Genomic DNA, 21,686 nt, shown 5'->3' on the forward strand with positions numbered 1-21,686 from the left:
GGGGCCCAACAGTGACAACTTGGTGGTGGGGTTTGATCCAGCAACCTTCTGATTACTTAACCACTGAGCTATCACTAACACGTTCATACAAAGAAACATCGTATTGTGTTCTACTCTCATTTAAATTATTTTGTTATGAAATAATTTATCCTCAATCAGGTCCCATCACTTTACTTGTTAAGTGTTGATACAATCAACTAGAATACAACACGTTAGAATGTTTCTCTGTACGTCATCTCTCTTTATAATTCCTCCTTGTTTATAATCGGGTTTTCTATACTTATGCTCTCTCGCTCGCTCTCTCTCAAGCACTTGAAATAGAAATGCTAACAGCATAGATGGCACGGAACGGGCTCAGTTTGGCATGAGCAAATATGATTTGATGATCTTTTCGAAGTTTCGTAGCAACGGTCGATATCTCTGTCTTTTCTTCAATCGTATCCTTTAGTAATTGTAAAGGAAATGCTACATGCTTCGGTGATTCACATACAGTCAGTAGTATTATGTTCTCCAGGGAAAAATGCTTATGTAAGCAAAGAACGTTAAGGGAGTGTGACTATAGATCAGATAAACAGCAAAATAAGAAACGACCCCCAAGCAGACCGTTACCAACTGACCTGAAGAGGTAAGCAACGCTTAAAGCTGATTGGTCAGAGCATACAGCCAGAATTGTATATTAAGCAACGCTCTGTATGACTCGGAGCTTCTCTCGGCAGTGAGCCCCACACTCTGTGGAATCTTTCTTTTTCATTAAAACCTTTTTACTTATTATCCACATCTGACTCCCCGTTTTTATTGAATTTCCACCACAGTAATCAATATTTTTCCACCGCATTTAATACATTGTACAAGGAGACGTCAACCGAACATGAACATCTGCAGACAGATTTCTTCTTGTAAGTAACGTGTTTCTTGTTTTGATTTATTATGCACATTCCGTAATCATCGTTATCAAGGATCTGCTTAATAGCCTAATAATAATTCTTATTATATGTTCAGAAATATCTGTCACTTTATGATATTTTCAGTATTACCAACTTTAGTACTTTTTATAGGATATGGAAAATTAACAGTTAACCATCAGAAAAAAACGCAGTGTCCGCTGGATCACAGTCTCTTCCGTCACTCATATCAAAACGCATGTGTTCGGTGGCAGATTAAGGCTTTAGACGTAAGGGTTTTGAGGATCAGAGAGCAATTACCAGGTTCCGGTTTGTTCTGAAAAGGTGTTAGATACGTTCATACCTCAAATTCAGGTCACGAGACCAAACTTACCTGGTTCTTCTAGCTCTGATCTGCCTTCAGGAGGTCGGGAACTTCTTTTCATCTGTGGAACCAAACTGGAATGTAGGAAGGTATTATTAAAATGAAAACAAATACTATTTGTAATAAAACATATATGAAACATATGTCATTATGAAACATATAATTTGTATCTTTGCTGTGTCACTCTGTACATGCTTTTACATAAAGCAAGAGTGTTTAGACAGTGAAGATTAATTGAACTACTTAATATGTGAACGGTGAATGTAAAGTCAGTGAAGTGGGTTTGATAGACATCTGGTTGAAGGTGTGTTTGAGCTTCTGTTTCTCCTGTTCCACAGGATTTCTGGGGGTGGCAGAATCAGTGGGGAAGAGGGAGGCGTTCTCCAGTTGCTTTCTAATAATATATTTTATCTGATTTAGCTGTGACATGCAAATGCCTCCAAGCACTCTGTAATGAAAGCTAAGCGTTTGTGGGGAAAAACACAGCAGAAACACATAGCATTGGCTAACAGTTTGGTGGTTGTGACTGTAGAGAGAGACAGAGAGAGAGAGAGAGAGAGAGAGAGAGAGAGAGACAGAGAGAGAGAGAGAGAGAGAGAGAGACAGAGAGAGAGAGAGAGAGAGAGAGAGAGAGAGAGAGAGAGAGAGAGAGAGAGTACTGTTTTTATCTCCAAGGGGACATTTCTGTGTTGAAGTAGCATAAATGACAAGACACAAATATAATACAAAAACATAGTGCAAATGATGTAAACATGTACAACAATAGACATGATGCAATAATGTAAAATGTGCAGTGTGCTAATTAATGTGCCATGTGCCTTAGAAACTCTCCAGCAGTCAGTCAGTTACAAGGCTACTGCAGTGGGCAGTAAGTTCCTTACTGCAGCAGAACTGAAGAAGCTTCTGAATGAACACACTCTGCCGTCCGTCCTGTAGATACCGAACACATGCTGCCATCTGTCCTGCAATCTGCCCAGCAATCTAAGAATGCCTACAGCGACACGTAGCCACCAATGATCCCCTGCCATAAATTGCTTGTGTCAATTTTTGTTTTCATAATATGTATTTGGTCACATGCACTCATGATGTTCTTCCTTGTGAGTTTGAAACCAAAAGGGATAGCAAAGGCCTTAAGATGATGTACTAGTTCTCAGCAGAATGTCAATCACAACAATGATTCAAAGTGGACAAGAAATGCCCCTGAGTGGTACAGAACTGTTGTACAAGTAATGTGTAGATAATCTCCATAGAAAAACAAATTATATGTCTAAGTTGTATCGATTTCCAAATGCACCAATTGACTTTATGTGAAAAAGTACTTGTATGAAATTCAAAGTTCCCAGAACACCCTTTCTATACACATGCTCAAACACAGATGAGAGCCAAAGTCCAAAATCATTCACTTCATGTGAACTGTTTATGTGTGTACTGAGCTGCACATTTTTAAATCTAAGGGGCAAACTTGACCCTGGACATTATGCAACCCATGGATGACTGCACCTGACCAGAGCCGTTTAATAAAAATGATTAAAAACTTGTCAACCATAAGTCGTGGTGAGGCTAGTAGAAAATACAGTCTGCTCATGTCATTCCTGTACACAGCCTGCAGCCAAGGTGACCAACAAGAAATGTGTAGGTGTCAACCAGGTCAACATCTTGTCCCATGATACTTATTGGTCTGGTTGTGGCCTTTTCATCTTGCTCTCAAACACCATCTCCTTGGTCTTGGGTCACACAGAGGAGTAGATGGTTCTTCCCACACCTGTCATCACAGTTGTTTACTGGCTCCCTCATACACCTGATACACCCGAAACACCTGATCACCTCAGAGTCATCAGAGAGTTTCTGCAGGTGACACAGATCAGACGTAGACTGGGTACAGGGTAAAGGAAGTTGGGAGAGCACAGTAAGAGCACAGGTCTCTGTGGTCCTCCAATACTGCACAGAAACCACTTAGACAGGCAGCTTCCAGCCACATGAGCTGGTGTCTCTGACCCAGGACATCATGAGCTGGGGTCTGTCTGGGGTCTCTGACCCAGGAGATCATGAGCTGGGGTCTGTCTGGGGTCTCTGACCCAGGAGATCATGAGCTGGGGTCTGTCTGGGGTCTCTGACCCTGGAGATCATGAGCTGGGGTCTGTCTGTGGTCTCTGACCCAGGAGATCTTGAGCTGGGGTCTGTCTGTGGTCTCTGACCCAGGAGATCTTGTGCTGGGGTTTGTCTGGGGTCTCTGACCCAGGAGATCATGAGCTGGGGTCTGTCTGGGGTCTCTGACCCTAGAGATCATGAGCTGGGGTCTGTCTGGGGTCTCTGACCCTAGAGATCATGTGCTGGGGTCTGTCTGTGGTCTCTGACCCAGGAGATCTTGAGCTGGGGTTTGTCTGGGGTCTCTGACCCAGGAGATCATGAGCTGGGGTCTGTCTGGGGTCTCTGACCCTGGAGATCATGAGCTGGGGTCTGTCTGGGGTCTCTGACCCTAGAGATCATGTGCTGGGGTCTGTCTGTGGTCTCTGACCCAGGAGATCTTGAGCTGGGGTCTGTCTGTGGTCTCTGACCCAGGAGATCTTGAGCTGGGGTCTGTCTGTGGTCTCTGACCCAGGAGATCATGAGCTGGGGTCTGTCTGGGGTCTCTGACCCTGGAGATCATGAGCTGGGGTCTGTCTGTGGTCTCTGACCCAGGAGATCTTGAGCTGGGGTCTGTCTGTGGTCTCTGACCCAGGAAATCTTGAGCTGGGGCCTGTCTGTGGTCTCTGACTCAGGGGATCATGGAGGTGTTCACCTGCATTCTGTCCCTTTTCTCACTTGAGGTATGGGAGCAGAGTGGGGAAGGTGTGGGAGTGAGACAGGGTGAGTAGTTATAATGGAGTGAGGAGTGACAAAGTGAGGGAGGGTGAGTAGTTGTAATGGAGTGAGCAGTGAGGGAGTGAGTAGTTATAGTGGAGTGGAGGACGTGTGGTTATAGTGGGGTGTTACGCTTCACAGTTTGTGTGGTTGAGAGTATGTGAGTGTGTGTGTGTTGTATTCTGTTGCAGCACCTCACCTCTGCTCTATTAGATGACATTATTTGTGTTGCACCGCCGACTCCGGAATCTGATGATTATCAAAGGGCCTTTGAAAACGCTCTTAGAGCTCATCTGTGGGTGTTTTGACTCAGAGCACACCTGTGTGTGTTTTTAGCTCACCTAATGTTTGCTTGAATACCATATTGCTACTTGTTACTTAGAGTTCTGACTGCTCTTTCTGTAATACTGACTCTGAGTTTCGCCTGCCCTTTTTGTACCTGTGCCTGTCACTTTGTGTATAGTGCATATAGCTTGGTATTATTCTGTATATAGTCTTTTTTGGATGTTTGTTGTACTCATCACAACAGGGGTAGGGCTGGTCCCTGTTTGTGTTTAGTTTTGTTTAATGTTGATGTTTTGTCAGTAGTTAGAGAGATGAGACTAAGTACTTCTGTTTCACTCCTGCTTGTTGTTTTTTCTTCACTAGGGTAGATAGTGCCAGTAGGTAGTGGAAGTGGGTAGTGGTAGTAGGTATTGGTAGTAGGTAGTGGAAGTGGGTAGTGGTAGTGGTAGTGGGTAGTGGTAGTGAGTAGTGGTAGTGGGTAGTGGTAGTGAGTAGTGGTAGTGGGTAGTGGTAGTGGTAGTAGGTAGTGGTAGTGGGTAGTGGTAGTGAGTAGTGGTAGTGGGTAGTGGTAGTGGGTAGTGGTAGTGGGTAGTGGTAGTAGGTATTGGTAGTGGGTAGTGGAAGTGGGTAGTGGTAGTGGTAGTGGGTAGTGGTAGTGGGTAGTGGTAGTGGTAGTAGGTAGTGGTAGTGGGTAGTGGTAGTGAGTAGTGGTAGTGGGTAGTGGTAGTGGGTAGTGGTAGTGAGTAGTGGTAGTGGGTAGTGGTAGTGGGTAGTGGTAGTGGGTAGTGGTAGTGGGTAGTGGTAGTGGGTAGTGGTAGTGAGTAGTGGTAGTGGGTAGTGGTAGTGGGTAGTGGTAGTGAGTAGTGGTAGTGGGTAGTGGTAGTATGTAGTGGTAGTAGGTAGTGGTAGTGGGTAGTGGTAGTAGGTAGTGGTAGTAGGTAGTGGTAGTAGGTAGTGGTAGTGAGTAGTGGTAGTAGGTAGTGGTAGTAGGTATTGGTAGTGGGTAGTGGTAGTGGGTAGTGGTAGTAGGTATTGGTTGTACATAGTGGTAGAGGATAGTGGTAGTATGTAGTGGTAGTAGGTAGTGGTAGTAGGTAGTGGTAGTGGGTAGTGGTAGTGGGTAGTGGTAGTAGGTAGTGGTAGTGGGTAGTGGTAGTAGGTAGTGGTAGTAGGTAGTGGTAGTGGGTAGTGGTAGTGGGTAGTGGTAGTAGGTAGTGGTAGTAGGTAGTGGTAGTGGGTAGTGGTAGTAGGTAGTGGTAGTGGGTAGTGGTAGTAGGTAGTGGTAGTGGGTAGTGGTAGTGGGTAGTGGTAGTAGGTAGTGGTAGTGGGTAGTGGTAGTGGGTAGTGGTAGTGGGTAGTGGTAGTAGGTAGTGGTAGTGGGTAGTGGTAGTAGGTAGTGGTAGTGGGTAGTGGTAGTGGGTAGTGGTAGTAGGTAGTGGTAGTGGGTAGTGGTAGTGGGTAGTGGTAGTGGGTAGTGGTAGTGGGTAGTGGTAGTAGGTAGTGGTAGTGGGTAGTGGGTAGTGGGTAGTGGTAGTAGGTAGTGGTAGTGGGTAGTGGTAGTGGGTAGTGGTAGTGGGTAGTGGTAGTGGGTAGTGGTAGTAGGTAGTGGTAGTGGGTAGTGGTAGTAGGTAGTGGTAGTAGGTAGTGGTAGTGGGTAGTGGTAGTAGGTAGTGGTAGTGGGTAGTGGTAGTAGGTAGTGGTAGTGGGTAGTGGTAGTGGGTAGTGGTAGTAGGTAGTGGTAGTGGGTAGTGGTAGTGGGTAGTGGTAGTAGGTAGTGGTAGTGGGTAGTGGTAGTGGGTAGTGGTAGTGGGTAGTGGTAGTAGGTAGTGGTAGTGGGTAGTGGTAGTAGGTAGTGGTAGTGGGTAGTGGTAGTAGGTAGTGGTAGTGGGTAGTGGTAGTGGGTAGTGGTAGTGGGTAGTGGTAGTAGGTAGTGGTAGTGGGTAGTGGTAGTGGGTAGTGGTAGTGGGTAGTGGTAGTAGGTAGTGGTAGTGGGTAGTGGTAGTGGGTAGTGGTAGTAGGTAGTGGTAGTGGGTAGTGGTAGTGGGTAGTGGTAGTGGGTAGTGGTAGTGGGTAGTGGTAGTGGGTAGTGGTAGTAGGTAGTGGTAGTGGGTAGTGGTAGTAGGTAGTGGTAGTGGGTAGTGGTAGTGGGTAGTGGTAGTAGGTAGTGGGTAGTGGTAGTGGGTAGTGGTAGTGGGTAGTGGTAGTAGGTAGTGGTAGTGGGTAGTGGTAGTAGGTAGTGGTAGTGGGTAGTGGTAGTGGGTAGTGGTAGTAGGTAGTGGTAGTGGGTAGTGGGTAGTGGTAGTAGGTAGTGGTAGTGGGTAGTGGTAGTGGATAGTGGTAGTAGGTAGTGGTAGTGGGTAGTGGTAGTAGGTAGTGGTAGTGGGTAGTGGTAGTAGGTAGTGGTAGTAGGTAGTGGTAGTAGGTAGTGGTAGTGGGTAGTGGTAGTGGGTAGTGGTAGTAGGTAGTGGTAGTGGGTAGTGGTAGTAGGTAGTGGTAGTGGGTAGTGGTAGTGGGTAGTGGTAGTAGGTAGTGGTAGTAGGTAGTGGTAGTGAGTAGTGGTAGTAGGTAGTGGTAGTGGGTAGTGGTAGTGGGTAGTGGTAGTGAGTAGTGGTAGTAGGTAGTGGTAGTGGGTAGTGTTAGTAGGTATTGGTTGTACATAGTGGTAGAGGATAGTGGTAGTATGTAGTGGTAGTAGGTAGTATGTAATTGTTAGTGGTAGTAGGTAGTAGGTAGTGGTAGTAGGTAGTGGTTGTAGGTAGTGGTTTCTCTTGTACAGTGGTTTTTGCTTGCTTGTTAAAATTTCCATTTCAGCAGTGACCTTCCTAAAGTCTTTCTGATGTGTTTGTTATTCCTACACTTTAACAATATACCTATTCATAAATCCATCCCTGTGCCTGTTGACGTTTATTGTTGGCTTTGCTACCATTTTTCTACAGCTACAATTTTCCCCACTTTATCTATCCATTGCTCCATACTTTCTGCTATGGGCCAACTTAAGCTGGTCATAACAGGGGTGGAGAGGAGAGTGGAGGAGCTGATGAAGGATGTGTGGTTGTAATGGGGTGGAGATTGGAGTGGTTTCTTCAGGTGGGGTTTATTGTTGGGAAAACATTGTACCCATGATCCATGATGCATGATGTTATGTGTTTAAGGCCCCCAGCTGATTCACACACCTCCCAGTTTGTGGTCTCAAATTACACCTACAGAGAATCCTCTGTTTCATGTAGCCACCCTGTTGTGGTATTTTCATGGAAGACTGTCTCTGAACTACAGGCAGGTATGTAAGTGACTGTACAGCCAGCTCGCTGTCAGATCTTCCAAGTGCAGATTGTACAGATAAAGTGTATGCATCCTGTGGTGCAAATCTCCTATCCTATACTGGAGATGAGTCTGACACCAATGGGTAAAGCAAAAGTAAATCTTATTTATTATTTGTCTCAGCCTGAGGGCATCTCAGGTGTCTGTATGGGAGAGGCAGGAACCTCTTTTCCTCTGTGCTTCTTTATACTACTCTCAGCCCTCTCAAATGAGTGAAACAACACCAAAAAGGGCTGTTTTTGTCCCTAATGTCCCACAACAGAGCGTTTTTCTCAGAAACCAAATTAGCAGATTATACTAAGTATAGTTATTTTGATGTTCTAGCAATGTGCACAGAGTTTGGAGAAAAAGGAACTGTCTGTTCTATGTTCTTGTAACACAAATACAATGTAGTTTTCCATTACAATCCTCTAAATTTGCATACAGGAGGCTAGTGCTCTGTTCTCTCTGCCATAGCGATAAACTTGCCTGGCCTCACCTACATATTGTTTCTACTGTGCTCATGTGCAGATCACCTAATACCAATTCTACTGCTCTTGCACCATGTTTTGATGCCTCACTGATGAAAATTGTTTGCTTTTTAACAGGGAACAAGAAGAAGAGACAACAGGTGGGAGTAGCTGTTCTGTTTGTCATGGGCGCTTTGTGTTTGGTTATAATACTGGGACCAAATCTGCAGGACAGCAATGAGGAAAACACTGGAGAACTGTATCAGGAAACTGAATTTATGTCAGCAGAGCCCCTTCAGACAACAGAACCTCCTATCAAATGTGAAAGAAATTTTTCTGCTTCCAAAGTCACAGGATTTTCCGGCCTGCCACTTCACATCCAAGACTTCCTGTTTTACCGCCATTGCCGTTATTTCCCAATGCTGCTGAACGTTCCCAATAAGTGTGGTGGTCCCCAGAATTCTGCACACGTGTTTCTTCTGCTGGTCATCAAAAGCTCTCCGGCGAACTACGAGCGACGGGAGGTCCTGCGTAAAACGTGGGCAGCAGAGAGGATGCAGTATGGCAAACAGATTCGCACGGTGTTCTTGTCTGGGACCAGTGGAGATGGCTACCATAAGATGAGGCTGAACAAACTCCTGTGGCTGGAGAACCGTGAACACCAAGACATTCTGCAGTGGGACTTCAAGGATTCCTTCTACAACCTCACCCTGAAACAGGTCCTGTTCATGGAGTGGCTGGAGAGATGGTGTCCCAATGCACACTTCCTCCTCAACGGAGATGATGACATTTTCGCTAACACAGATAACATGGTGGAGTATCTGAAAGGGCAGAGCAACGGGGATGGAAACAAACACCTCTTTGTTGGAAGCTTGGCCTTTTATTTGGGTCCCATTCGAACCAGAGGCAGTAAATATTACGTCCCAGTCCAAGTGCATGAGTCAGACCGCTATCCTCCCTATTGTGGTGGATGTGGATTTTTGCTCTCGCGATTCACTGCCAGGGCTATCCACAATATGTCCCAGTCCATCACCATGATACCCATTGATGATGTTTACATAGGCATGTGTCTGGAAAAGGCTGGTCTCAAACCTGAGTCACATATGGGTGTGAGGACTTATCTCCTGAGTGTTCCCTCTCAGAAGATAGACTCACTTGACCCATGCCACTATCGTGACATTCTCCTGGTCCACAGATTCCACCCTTATGAGACTTTTCTCATGTGGCATGAAATCCATCAGGATGATTTGAAATGTTGAAAGACTTAAAGTATTACTGCAACATAAAGGGTGGGATGAATTTAAGAGTAAAGAGTAAATATTGTATATTTTTGTTAATTGTTTATTTTTTTGTAATTACAGTTACTCCTTGTACTCATGTTTGTACACACACACACACACACACACACACACACACACGCTCCATTTTATGAACCTTTTTGTAACGTTTGTAACGCTGCAGGGCGCTGAACAGGACGCACAGACTCCCTCGACATTGTGAAACATTTAATGATACAACATGTAACAGATAATGGTGGCACTCACATAACATCAGCAATGAACATAGACCCACTTAACACTGATGATAAATATATAACAAACGCAGGCTAGACAAATACGGGCACTAACATATTTTCTAACTAACAAACAATGAACAACAGTGAGGGGCGCGCGGACAGGGGTTTAAATAGCCTAACGAACATTAATGCTTAACCCCGTACAGGTGCGTACCCTCACGGGGGTGTGCCCACAAACAAGAGTGAACCCCCCCTGCACGCGGCAGGCCGTACCACGTGACTTGTGTGGTGGGGGGACAGCTTCCCGTGACACTATTATTCTGTTGGAACGGTTTTAGCAAAGAACATACATGGGGAATAGGGAGCTGGTGTCCCTTTCCAATCTTTTGAATACAGAATACACATAACCGATAGCAAAGCTTAATTACATATTTATAACAACACATTTTAGATGGTATGGTTTAGATGCAGAGAAATTGTGTTTGGGGCTTTTCCTGAGGTCGTTCCAATCCAGGGTCAAAACGGTAAGGCTGAGTCCAGGAGGTATTCAAGGAATAGGCTGAAGATCTGGAAGGCAAGCACAGCTCGGTACACAGGGCATCAGGTGCTGTTTCTGTAAACCATGTGAAAACATGTTTGAAATGTCTAAACATACATTAAAGCTAAAAAAGTTGAAGGGGGGCAGTTAAAGATAAGAGAGAGGGCCATGATTGGAGGTTGGAACTTTTTCAGGAGATAAGAATAAGGATAAAAGATGACCAGGTGAATAAGGTTTTAGATGTTCTTGAGGTTACTCATTTATTGTATACCTTATTGGTTTCAATAAAGTTCTTTATCTGTTTATCTTTACAATCCTGGATGCTGACTGTCATTGCCTGCTGAGAGCTTTGAGTCAACACTTTCTGTCCAGATTCACCTCAGGCAAACATGCCCTGTACTCAGTATGGGCATGTTATGTTATGTTATCTTATATGTGCCAGTGTTTAAAAAAAATGGTTTCTCTGCTCACTCCAACGGAGCTTAAACTGTATCATCATGTAAACAATAAACACTAGTCAAGAATAATTTGAATTGCTACTGAATTAATTATTTTAATTCTTGATTTTAATTATTTAATTCAGAATATTATTTATTTGAATCTGCTGTTACCCTATACGATACTGATATTATTGGATATGTAGCTTGTTCTGTTGGACAGATATATTCTCAGTAAATAGCATATTCTATATGCAAAAAAGGAAAATGATATTTAAAAATAAGTGCTGCATAGCAGTAGATCTATGGTCTCCTTTTTCTCATTAAACTGATCCTAGTTTTACTCTGACAACAGTGTCAATGTAGTTCAGAGGGTGAAGTAGTGGATTTTTATTGCATATTTTCATTTATTCTATGACCATGAATACATATCTTCTCAACTTTATATGTTTTTTAAAATGTATTTTATTTGTAATTTCAAATAAATATATGAAGATTAAGTTAAGAATAAATAAAGAATAAGAATTAAAAGAAAGAAAAATGCACTGTAGTGCTTAAAAGTTAAAAGGGCACTACTGCAGGGTCTGGGGGAAGTGTGTTTGACCTGAGCCCAAAGCCTACACCATTAAGACCAGTAATAATACCTTCAAGTCAACTCTGTAGTAAACCAGTAGCCAGTGTAAAGACTTCAGAATGGGGGGATGTGACCTTTTCTTTGCTCCTAGTGAGAACTCTAGCAGCTGTTTGGTTGTTTCGTGGCCATTACAGTAATCAACCTGCTAAAGATAAAAGCACAGATGAGTTTCTCTAGGTCTGGTTTACTCGAAGTCTCTGATCTTGTTGATGTTCTTAAGGTGATAAAATGCTGATGTAGTAATTGATTTGGTATGACTGTAAAATTGCGATCTGAGTCTGATAGCATGCCAAAGTTATGAGCTAACTCTTTAGATTTTGTTTTCAAGTCCAAAAAGGCTGCTAGTCTGTGGCTCTCATGGTTGCTACCAAATATAATAATCTCTGTTTTATTTTTATTCAACAACCTAATGTCTAAGGACATCTGAATGTCGTCTGCATAGCTGTGGTAAGACAGCCCAAAATCTTATATGATTTGGCCAAGAGGAAGCATGTATAAGTTTAATAAGAGTGACACTCTTTCAGAAACCTTATTTTCTATCTTGACAAATGTGTCCTGCCTCACAGTTACAAACAGAGCCATTTTAGGACTGATTCTGACCAACCCACTTCTCAGATCCGTCACTTCTCAAGTGCACTAAAGATGCAGATGCATCTATCTCATATCAAACTGTGCGTAATGTGTGCAATATGTGTAAAGTGTGTAATATGTGTAATAGTGGATTTTAAAAAATGAAAATGGTTGCAATCTCTTTGCAAATGCTTTTTTTTTTTTTTTTTTTTTTTTTAGAAAGAAATGGCCCATTAGCAGTGCTTCGGGTGTAAACCAGAATGCGCTTTTGAGAACAGATATTATCTTCTTTTTTTCAGTAGAGAATCCAGTCAGACTAGAAACCAAAGTAACCGGAAATTCTTTGGCAAATTCAAAAGTTCAGTTGTAATCCTTGATTATATATGATGTTACTATTACTAGTTTTACTGGTTGCCCCTAATATGTATTATTCATACTGTCATCAATCCTTTCCGTTACACTTTATCCTCCTCACAATTAATACAACATTCCTTTCTATATTAACCATTTCTGTACTGTTAGCATGACTTCAAGCAGGCATGGCCTCAACCATAAGCACAGCTGGACCTGTGATGTAAAACCGTTTTTAAACTTAGTCATTTGGACTTTAGTTTAGTACATTATAAACAAATGCATGTACTGTGTTTCTGTATGTGACGGTTGGCCCTCCAATGACGTCGCAGTTCCTATAGCAACGTCGGTCATGCTCTCCTTGCGTGTTGTCCATGGCTGTGACCCAGTCCGTACTACACACGAATACTATAATACTACAAAATATACTGATCTTAACGGGTTAGTAAAAAAATATTAACGTACTACCTCGTTTCGTGCTAACAGGAAATTGTTAAGTGTTGCTATGCCAGCATACGTAACTGGAAGCTACGACCTCTTTAATCAAAAAAGGAAATTAACGATACTTTTCACCGCACTGCTTTACGACGACAAAGACGCTCCCGTAAATGTGTGCTGTTTTATTTACTAACTTTACGTGTAGGTTCCAGTTTTCTTTTCAGACAGTTGTTTTTCTGTGAATTAACCCGCATTTAAGGAATTAAACCTTTAAGGAAAACGGCGAAACCGGAATGAAAGGCCGCTGGACTGGAGAACGATCCGTCCAAATTACCAATATAATCAATGGTTGTACAATGGATATTCGTATTTTAGTTGTCATTTTAAAAGTTGGAATTCGAATGAACAGTTACACTATTAATATTACCATCATTATTATTAATCAAACTTGTAATTAAACCAAAATTATATTGTTCTTACATTTTATTTTAATCTCACTTAACAAATTTGTCTTAAGTATGAGGAGCCTCTTTCCCCTGTCTCCTCCCTCTCTTTCCGTGGCAGGTTATCAGCAGGTGGGTGTCTTCATCAGTCCCTGAGAATTTGATATGACTTGTAATTTTTAACTTCCTTCTACTATATTCAGTTCTGACCACATAACGCTTCATGCTTTGCAGACTGTTGAGACCGTACAGACTACAGCTTAGGGTAATGCATCTCCACACCAGGCTCAAATGTACATATTCATGATTCAGTTTTATACCTCTGTTCTGTACATATTATCTTTCTACCAAAAGCAGCCTCTGTCTGCTGGTGGTGGCATTTGTTTATTTTGTTTTTCATTATCACTTTTGTTTTAATTTTGTGCCACACTCCACACAGGCGCCTCAGGTTCTCCTCTCACACGCCATGCCACCTGTGTCATTATGTCTTTATTTATTTCCTTTAATACCGCTTTTCATTTTAACCGGTGTCTTGGCTATTAATGTTCCTTTTGGTTTCTTTCGACTCCACCCTGCTTTGGGTGGAGGTGAGTGGACTTTTGACACACCCTTGACAAAGAATGAAAAACACAGTGAGGACTTTATAATGCATATGAGGAAAAGCCAAGTTATGAATTTTGTGTTTGGTAAAGACTTTTTCCCCCATGGTAATGTTCTACTCCAGCAGGAGCACTGCTCTTTAAGATGGGGAAACATGCTGGGATTGGTATAATAATAATAATAATAATAATAATAATAATAATAATAATAATAATAATATGACATGTTTGAACAGGTCAAATGCTTGCAGATAAAATAGTTTTAATTTACAGCGGCGAACAGTCGTAACAGTCGTAACAGTGAAACAGCCAAGGGTGAAAGCCAGAGCAGAAAGGAGATCAAATACAAGGGGGACAACCAGAATCACGGAAAAGAACCAATCCAGGGTACTAATCCAGAAGACAATAGAAGGAGTACCACACCAGTTGGAACCCATTATCACCACATTTCAAGAGAAGACTTCTCTTAAACTTGTCCTAAAGAAGATTGTTTTTCTACACGCACCTGAGCCTGGTGGAGAGGTCATATATCTCACCCTGAGGGCCACCAAAGCCTACCCAGGATCCTCTACAGAGGCCTCTGCCCTGTACACAAATCACTCTAAAAGGATACAGAACCGCCATACCCCCTATGTCTTATGTTATTAATATGTCTAATGCACTGTTGGGCCTCTTTTCCCTGTTAATACTCTTTTTATTACCTCAGTACACAGGGGAAGCACTCGGTACACACTATAGAACTGCGGTAATACTTCACAGAGGTGAAATGGAACAGGAGAGAATATACAGTGTAGCAAAGATAAATCAGAGGTGACATTAATAATCTGGTGATGAGGAGCTGGTGAGGATGTGCTGGGGAGTTGCAATCATGAATTGGGGGCAGCTGCATGACAAATGATAACCCATAATATGATATTCTTGGAATAAGGATGGTGAGTGGAAGTTGTGCTCACTTTCTAGTTACCTTCAGGTCAACCTAAACTAACTCTAACCATAACCCAGACTCACCATAACCCAGGGAGATTATTATATTATATAACAGTCCTGTTTCAGAGGTGGATCCACATTAGCATAGCATGCCTGGGAAAGGCATATGTGTACACAAGGAAGGCTTTGCACTGGGGCATCAGTCAGAACTCATCTGCAATTGTGTAATCTGGATTTCCAGATTTGATATCATAATCTAGACTTTACAGTTGCAAAATTAAATTATAGAAATATCACTGTGTGCCTAAAACAGGTTTTTGTTTTTTTTTCTTTTTCCCAAGAGCCTTGTTAGATTGCAAAACTAGTCTTTGCTTTTTGTCGTAGTGCTTTGCACATTTTAAATGTATTTTGAATACTTACAAGTTGCAATAAAGATGAATGGAATTTAGTGGCAAAACAATGGAAAATTGTCTGTTCAGATGTACGCAAACACTGAAGGTAAAACAAGCCTTAGCTTCCTTAGGAAAGAAAAAATAACCTGCATAGACACGTTTTTGTTGGGAGGGCACATTTAGTTTTTATTGTTCTGAAGAGATAATTTTGTATGTTAAAATTCGTGTCATGCTTTTTTTTTATAACCTTTGACAACAAACCCGTTTTGTAATCGAAGTTTATCCATTATTGTATGTATTTATTGTTTATGTCACGTACCGGGTTAGAACCAGACGCTTGCAGATATGATTAACGGAGTGTGTTTGATTTACCAAAGGGTTATTTACTAGAGCCAAACTCTGACAAACGTTTGAATAAAACGAACCAAACAAACTAGAGACTCGAGAAGTCCAAACGAGAGCAAACACGATCCATGAACCCAGACAACGCAAAACAACCGCGAACTTCACCAGAGAAGCGACAACGCCAGGAAACACAGAACTGGCGAAATAACGTTACATGCTAGGAAGGTCGCACATTAACCACAATAACGTAAAACTACACACTCTAAACTGGGTTTAAACAGACACACCAGCAAGACTAAAGTGGACACACGGCTATCAAGAAAGGCGGGGAAAGAACACAGAAACGGAACAAGGAAGCACGAGGAACAAATAGCGTTGCCAAGGAAACAGCTATGCCAGTGGGAGGGGCGATCTTGACAGTTTAATGAATTTTTGCTGCTTTGGATTAAAATCTTTCATTACTCGAATATCTCCTTTCCACACTGTATGGTAAACAACACTTTATCTGCTTTAGTGTGCAAAAATGGCAATTTAAAAGTCAAAAATGACCCTCAGAATTATGCGTGAAGAACTGGACTTATTTTTGTTTTTCTGTTTCGTACTTCGTACATTAAAGCAGCCACTGGGGACAGAACTCCGCAGTGTGTTACATCACTCAGTGAAAACCTTCGCTGGACAAGCCCAAACCACCTGATTATACGGCTTGAACAGAGTTTACCACACATATGATGTTTAGAGATCAGTTCAGTGTCTTTCCAGTGGCAAAGTTACAATGGAGCATGGCCAGCTTGTTTTAAAAAGTTCTCCAGCCAGATCCACGCACGTATTTACTGATACAAGCACTAAGAGCAGTGGTTCATCATGCAACATCTGTTGATATGAAGAGTAGAAATTAACTAATAACTTAAAACACCACTGAAGATCAGGAGCACAAGGTGTGTGATTCCACAATGCATGTGTGCTTTTATGAGATGCCTTGGTAACAATGCATTGGCACAAGCAGCCAAGGACTAAGCTGATGTCATCAGTCCAGAGTCAGAGCCTCTGTCGTGATGAGATCCATGCCAGTGACAGAGCTTATCAGCTGCTGGGAACACCACAACCTTGTGAGGACTCCACAGTGATGAAAGAAGACACTCCAGTTTGTAATGGAAGAACACACCCAGTTTATAATTGAAGAAGACACCCAGTTTGTAATGGAAGCTGACACCCTAGATTGTAATGGAAGCTGACACACCAGTTTGTAAATACTGAGCCACAAAGAAATCTTCAAAAGTAGGCTGCGTGATTACAACACATATAACAACACAGATAGGAGGAGCAAAAACCTTTCCCTGTGGTTATTGAACAAGGACTGTGACCCTGAACGTCTCCTCCCAGCTGAGCGCACTACAGAGGCATTCGAAGTGCTGATCCATAGTCTTCTTTATTAGTTCATCATTAATGAATGGTTCCTAGATATGTAAAACAAGCAGCTGGCACAGCAGCGGTGAGGGAGGGAGATACAAGTGAGAGTAAGATTACGGAGAGTCTTTATTCTCCATGAAGGAAAGGTCACAGTGCTGACCTGTCAAAATAGATAAAAAGGTAAATAAAATAAAAAGGTAAACACAATGGCAGTAAGAACTCGAAACGCAAAGTCACCGATGAGCTGTTTGGACTGGACTCGTGTTCCTGTGGGCTAAAATAAAGGGAGAAACATGGAACAAACAAAACACAGGGCAGGTAGGTGTGTGTGTGTGTGTGTGTGTGTGTGTGTGTGTGTGTGTGTGTGTGTGTGTGTGTGTGTGTGTGTGTGTGTGTGTGTGTGTGTGTGTGTGTTTGTTTTGGGTGGGTATGTTCCTCTGGCTTGGTGACTCAGATGCCACAGTGATCAGCAATTTCTGGCATATTTCAAAACTCCCTTTCATGTCTAAAGTTCTGGGTAAAAAGGTGTTCTGTTTGTTTCTGGTGAGAAAAATCCAGAAGCCATGAAACATGCAACCATGTCCTCCAGTGGAGAGCAGCAAAACTGAGCACTTGGCTGTGCTTCTCTTCTGGCGCCTGAGGAGGCTCTAGAAAAGTGTAGCTCAGACCCAGTCCGAATCAAATCCAGGTGCAAACAGACCATTCTACTGAATGGTGGCCCCCATTCACACTGGTCCATTTGAATGCTAGCCCGCCGTTCATGCTGGTCCATATAAATGCTGGTTCAAACTTGTCCATTTGAATGCTGGCCCCCATTCACACTGGTCCATTTGAATGCTAGCCCTCTATTCATGCTGGTCCATATAAATGCTGGTTCACACTTGTCCATTTGAATGCTGGCCCCCATTAGCACTGGTCCATTTGGGTAGTTTTGCAATGCATGTAACAGACTATTGAACTGTTGATTTGTGTTTAAATGCTCAAAAAAGCTTTTTTTAAATTAAGGTTTTGCGCCACCTTATCTGCCCCTTTGAAGCCTCCCAGTGGCTAAAATTAAACCAGCAAAAATCAATCAATCAATAATGAATAAATAAATGAAATCATTTTAAGTATCCAACAAATCTGCACAAAGAACCTGCTTCTGGCCCACGAGGGAGACCCCAACTCAGACACCTCCCCCTTCATCAAGCTCAGTGATCCTGGGATCGGTGTAGCCTTGCTGGCAAAGAGACTCAGCCAACAACACCCTATACAAACAAATACCCTGCACAAGCACCCTGTACAAACAAACACCTTGCACAAACAGCCTATACAAACATCCTGCACAAACACCCTGCACGAATATATACACCATGCACAAACACCCTCCACAGACAGTACATTGCTCAGTGGTTCAATTACTTGACTTGTAATTGGAAGTTTGTGGGTTCAAGCCCCAGCACTGCCAAGTTGCCACTGTTGGGCCCCTGAGCAAGACCCTTGACCCTCAATTGCTCATCTTGTACTCAGTCAAAATCCTATGCTACATTGGATAAAAGCGTCAGCTAAATGCTTGAACCATGTGATACAGGTTGTCCCCAGTTTGTCACAGTGCTTAGCATGCATTAGATGAACTACCACTTGAAGATTTAGCTGTAAGAATGGTTGAATGATAGTAATGTCATTCAATCTCAATATGTCATTTTGAAGTGGGATGAAATTAATTGATTTTTCCTTTTTGGGTTTTAAGTTTATATCTGTCTCTTCTTCCTGTCCAGGTACGCAGGAGAGTCTATAGTAGCTATTTCCCCATAAGTCAGATGTGTGGAGTTTTGGTGGTGTTCTGCATTGTTCTGGAGGGCGCCATTGTTCCCACTGCTCCCACCAAAGGTAAGACCCAACACAACATCTGTAGCATCACCATCTGAGTCTCCATTAGATCTTACATAAGTGAATGCAAAGTTGTACTGAGCAAAATTGTATCAATTTCTAAGACTGAAATGAATGGGTGTGTAATGCAATTTGAAAAATGCTTTTCTGTCATTTTCTGTCATTATACATAAATGCAGTTAATTAATGGGATTTCACACAGAGCGAACTGGAAGATCTGGATTCTTTTTATTGTTGGGGCTCTGAGAAAATTAACCTATGGCCAGAAGAGTTTCTTAATTACCTTTCTGGTATTCCTGATATTTTCATAATTATGTGTCTGGGCTATGGAGTCCAGATTAGAACCAGTTCTACTGGCTGAAGTGTGAATGGAGGATGTGTTTTTACTTGTCGTGCAGGTGTACAGTATGATGCTACAGTGCTGGTCCCGCAACAGTGAAGACAGACCTATGTTCTCCCAGCAACAGGACCTCATTGAGAGCAGCATACAAGACAAAAGAGAAGGATCTAAAGGATGAAGCTATGTCTTAAAAAGCAACGTGGACATACACATGACAGTCTGACATTTACTTTTATCCAGAGCGACTTACAAAAGTGCTTTGTCATTTACTCATAGAACACATCCTAGCCAGTACAGTAGGTCAGTGGTCTTCAGTGGTGTTTTTAGGGCTTTTAGCTCATTTCCACTCTTCACATCAACAACCCACCCATACACACACACAAACACACACACACACATGAAATGTCCCTTGTGCATAAAAAGTGCCATATAAAGAAACTTGACATGCCTTGATCCTATAGCTCTTACCCTTGCGAGCTATACCTAGCCTTTCAACATCCTGAGGTACACCTGTACGATAGCGGTTCAACATCCTGAGGTACACCTGTACGATAGCCTTTAAACATCCTGTGGTACACCTGTATGATAGTGGTTCAACATCCTGAGGAACACCTGTATGATAGCATTTCAACATCCTGAGGTACACCTGACCGGGCTCTACAGGACAGAATGACTACAGGCCTGTCACTCTGATGTCTATGGTCACAAAGTCCTTTACACAACTGGTGTTGGCCCACCTGAACAACTTTGTAGGACACGTTTTGGACCCCCTGCCGTTTGCTTAAAAAGACAAACAAGTGGATGACAGTCAACATGGGGCTACACTGCACCCTACAAGACTACCCAAGGACATGAGCAAGGATCCTGTATGTGGACTTCAGCTGGGCATTCAACACCATTATTCCAAATATCCTCTCCCCCAATGTCTCCAAGCTCACTGTGGCTCCTGCTATCTGTCAGTGGATCACAAGCTTCCTGACAGGTAGGGAAAAGCAGAATATTAAATGTTATCTATTGTCATTTATATTATTATTCTCTTATACTTATTCTATGATTGTCCGCAATAAGAAACATCTCAATAATTTTATTAAGGTGGCTAACAAAATAACTGCCATTTATATTTATATTTTTGGCCTTTAGCAGGCGCTCTTATCTCGAGTGACTTACAGAAGTGCTTTGTCATTTACTCATAGAACACACCCTAGCCAGTACCATAGGTTAGCGGTTAGAGGTTTTTATGTTTGTAGATTTAGTATGCCTGGCTGCAAATCAAATGTCCTCGTTGGTTATAATAAACAGAACAGAACTGAACTGGAAAGTCCATCTGTGTTCCCCTCCTTCCTTCCAGGCCATGTATTCCTCAAAAACCAGGTAACGTGCTGGGAAAATCATTCCAGATCCCTCACACCCTGGACATGACCTCACTCAACTCCTCCCTTCCAGCAGGCGCTACAGAACCCTTGACACTACAACATCTATACACGGGCAGTTTCTCAGTCAAATCGTAAATAGTTGACTGACATCTGTTATGCAATAGCTACTCTTGTACCCTCAGATAGATACAACTGTATAAATGACAACTTCACTCCCATACGTAGGCATTGTGTGGCACTACCACACACACTTGCACTTTATGTATACTGCATGTTTTTGTTTTACAAACAATTTACAAATTATATGCATGTTGTGTATTGTCTGTACTGATTAAGTCACCAAGTGCCGGGAACAAATTCCTGTGTGTGTCAGTATATATGGTCAGTAAATCTGATTCATATCCTGATTCGTATCCCCTCAACTCATAAACAACATTCTGCTAATCTCAGTTACATGCTGTGACTATAGTCATGGCCAAATGTTTTGAGATTGACACAAATTTTGGATTTCACAAAGTTTACTGCCTCGGGGTTTTTTTTAGATCCTTTTGTCAGATGTTTATATGGTAAAGGGAAGTACAATTATTAGCATTTCAAAAGTTTTTTAACTTTTCATTGACAAATACATCCAGTTTAACCAAAGACTTAATATTTAAAATGTTGACCCTTCAATTTTAAGACTTCTGCAATTCGCCTTGGCATGCTGGATATCAGCTTCTGGGCAACATGTTGACTGATGGCAACCCATTCTTGCCTAATCAGTGCTTGGAGTTGGTCACAGTTTCTGTGTTTTTGTTTGTCCACCCTCTTTTTGAGGACCACAGGTTCTCAATGGGATTGAGATCTGGGGAGTTTCCTGGCCATGGTCCCACATTTTAAATGTTTTGTTCATTGAGCCACTCGGTTATCACTTTTGCCTTGTGACATGGTGCTCTCTCATGCTGGATAAAACATTGTTTATCACCGAATTGCTCCTAGATCGTTGGGAAAAGTTGCTCTTGAAGGATGTTTTGATACCATTCCTTATTCATGGCAGTGTTCTTAGGCAAAATTCTGAGCAATAATTATACTTCACTATAGTATAAACATCTGACAAAAGGATCTAAAAAAAAAACTGAGGCAGTAAACTTTGAGAAAACCAAAATCTGTGTCAGTCTCAAAAATTTGGCCATGACTGTACACCTGTATGATAGGTAAGGGCACATTTCCAGTCAGCTTGAACTGATGGTGCTTTATCAGAATGGAATGTATTTGGTTTTTTGTTTTAAAGTAAACTTCAAAAGATTAAATCTTTCACTGCTTCGAGCACACACCTTATCCTGCTTTATTTTTAAACCCTGAAATTAAT

The 21,686-nt window shown here is 42.2% G+C and overlaps 1 protein-coding gene across 1 annotated transcript; it reads left to right on the forward strand.

Annotated features, from left to right (window-relative positions):
- The first annotated feature begins 737 nt into the window (after nt 1-737).
- LOC118240685 (N-acetyllactosaminide beta-1,3-N-acetylglucosaminyltransferase 3-like) lies at nt 738-10,590 on the forward strand. The gene is made up of 2 exons (XM_035522065.1): nt 738-896; nt 8,298-10,590. The coding sequence occupies exons 1-2, from the start codon at nt 869-871 to the stop codon at nt 9,416-9,418; spliced, it is 1,149 nt and encodes a 382-aa protein (XP_035377958.1). The 5' UTR covers nt 738-868; the 3' UTR covers nt 9,419-10,590.
- The last annotated feature ends 11,096 nt before the right edge of the window (nt 10,591-21,686 follow it).

The sequence above is a fragment of the Electrophorus electricus genome, chromosome 23, assembly GCF_013358815.1.
Source record: "Electrophorus electricus isolate fEleEle1 chromosome 23, fEleEle1.pri, whole genome shotgun sequence".
In the NCBI taxonomy this organism is placed as follows: domain Eukaryota; kingdom Metazoa; phylum Chordata; class Actinopteri; order Gymnotiformes; family Gymnotidae; genus Electrophorus; species Electrophorus electricus.

Coding starts and splice junctions, on each gene's coding strand:
- LOC118240685 (XM_035522065.1), top strand. CDS start 869: ATGAACATCTGCAGACAGATTTCTTCTT. Junction 897..8,297: donor CTGCAGACAGATTTCTTCTT/GTAAGTAACGTG, acceptor GCTTTTTAACAG/GGAACAAGAAGAAGAGACAA.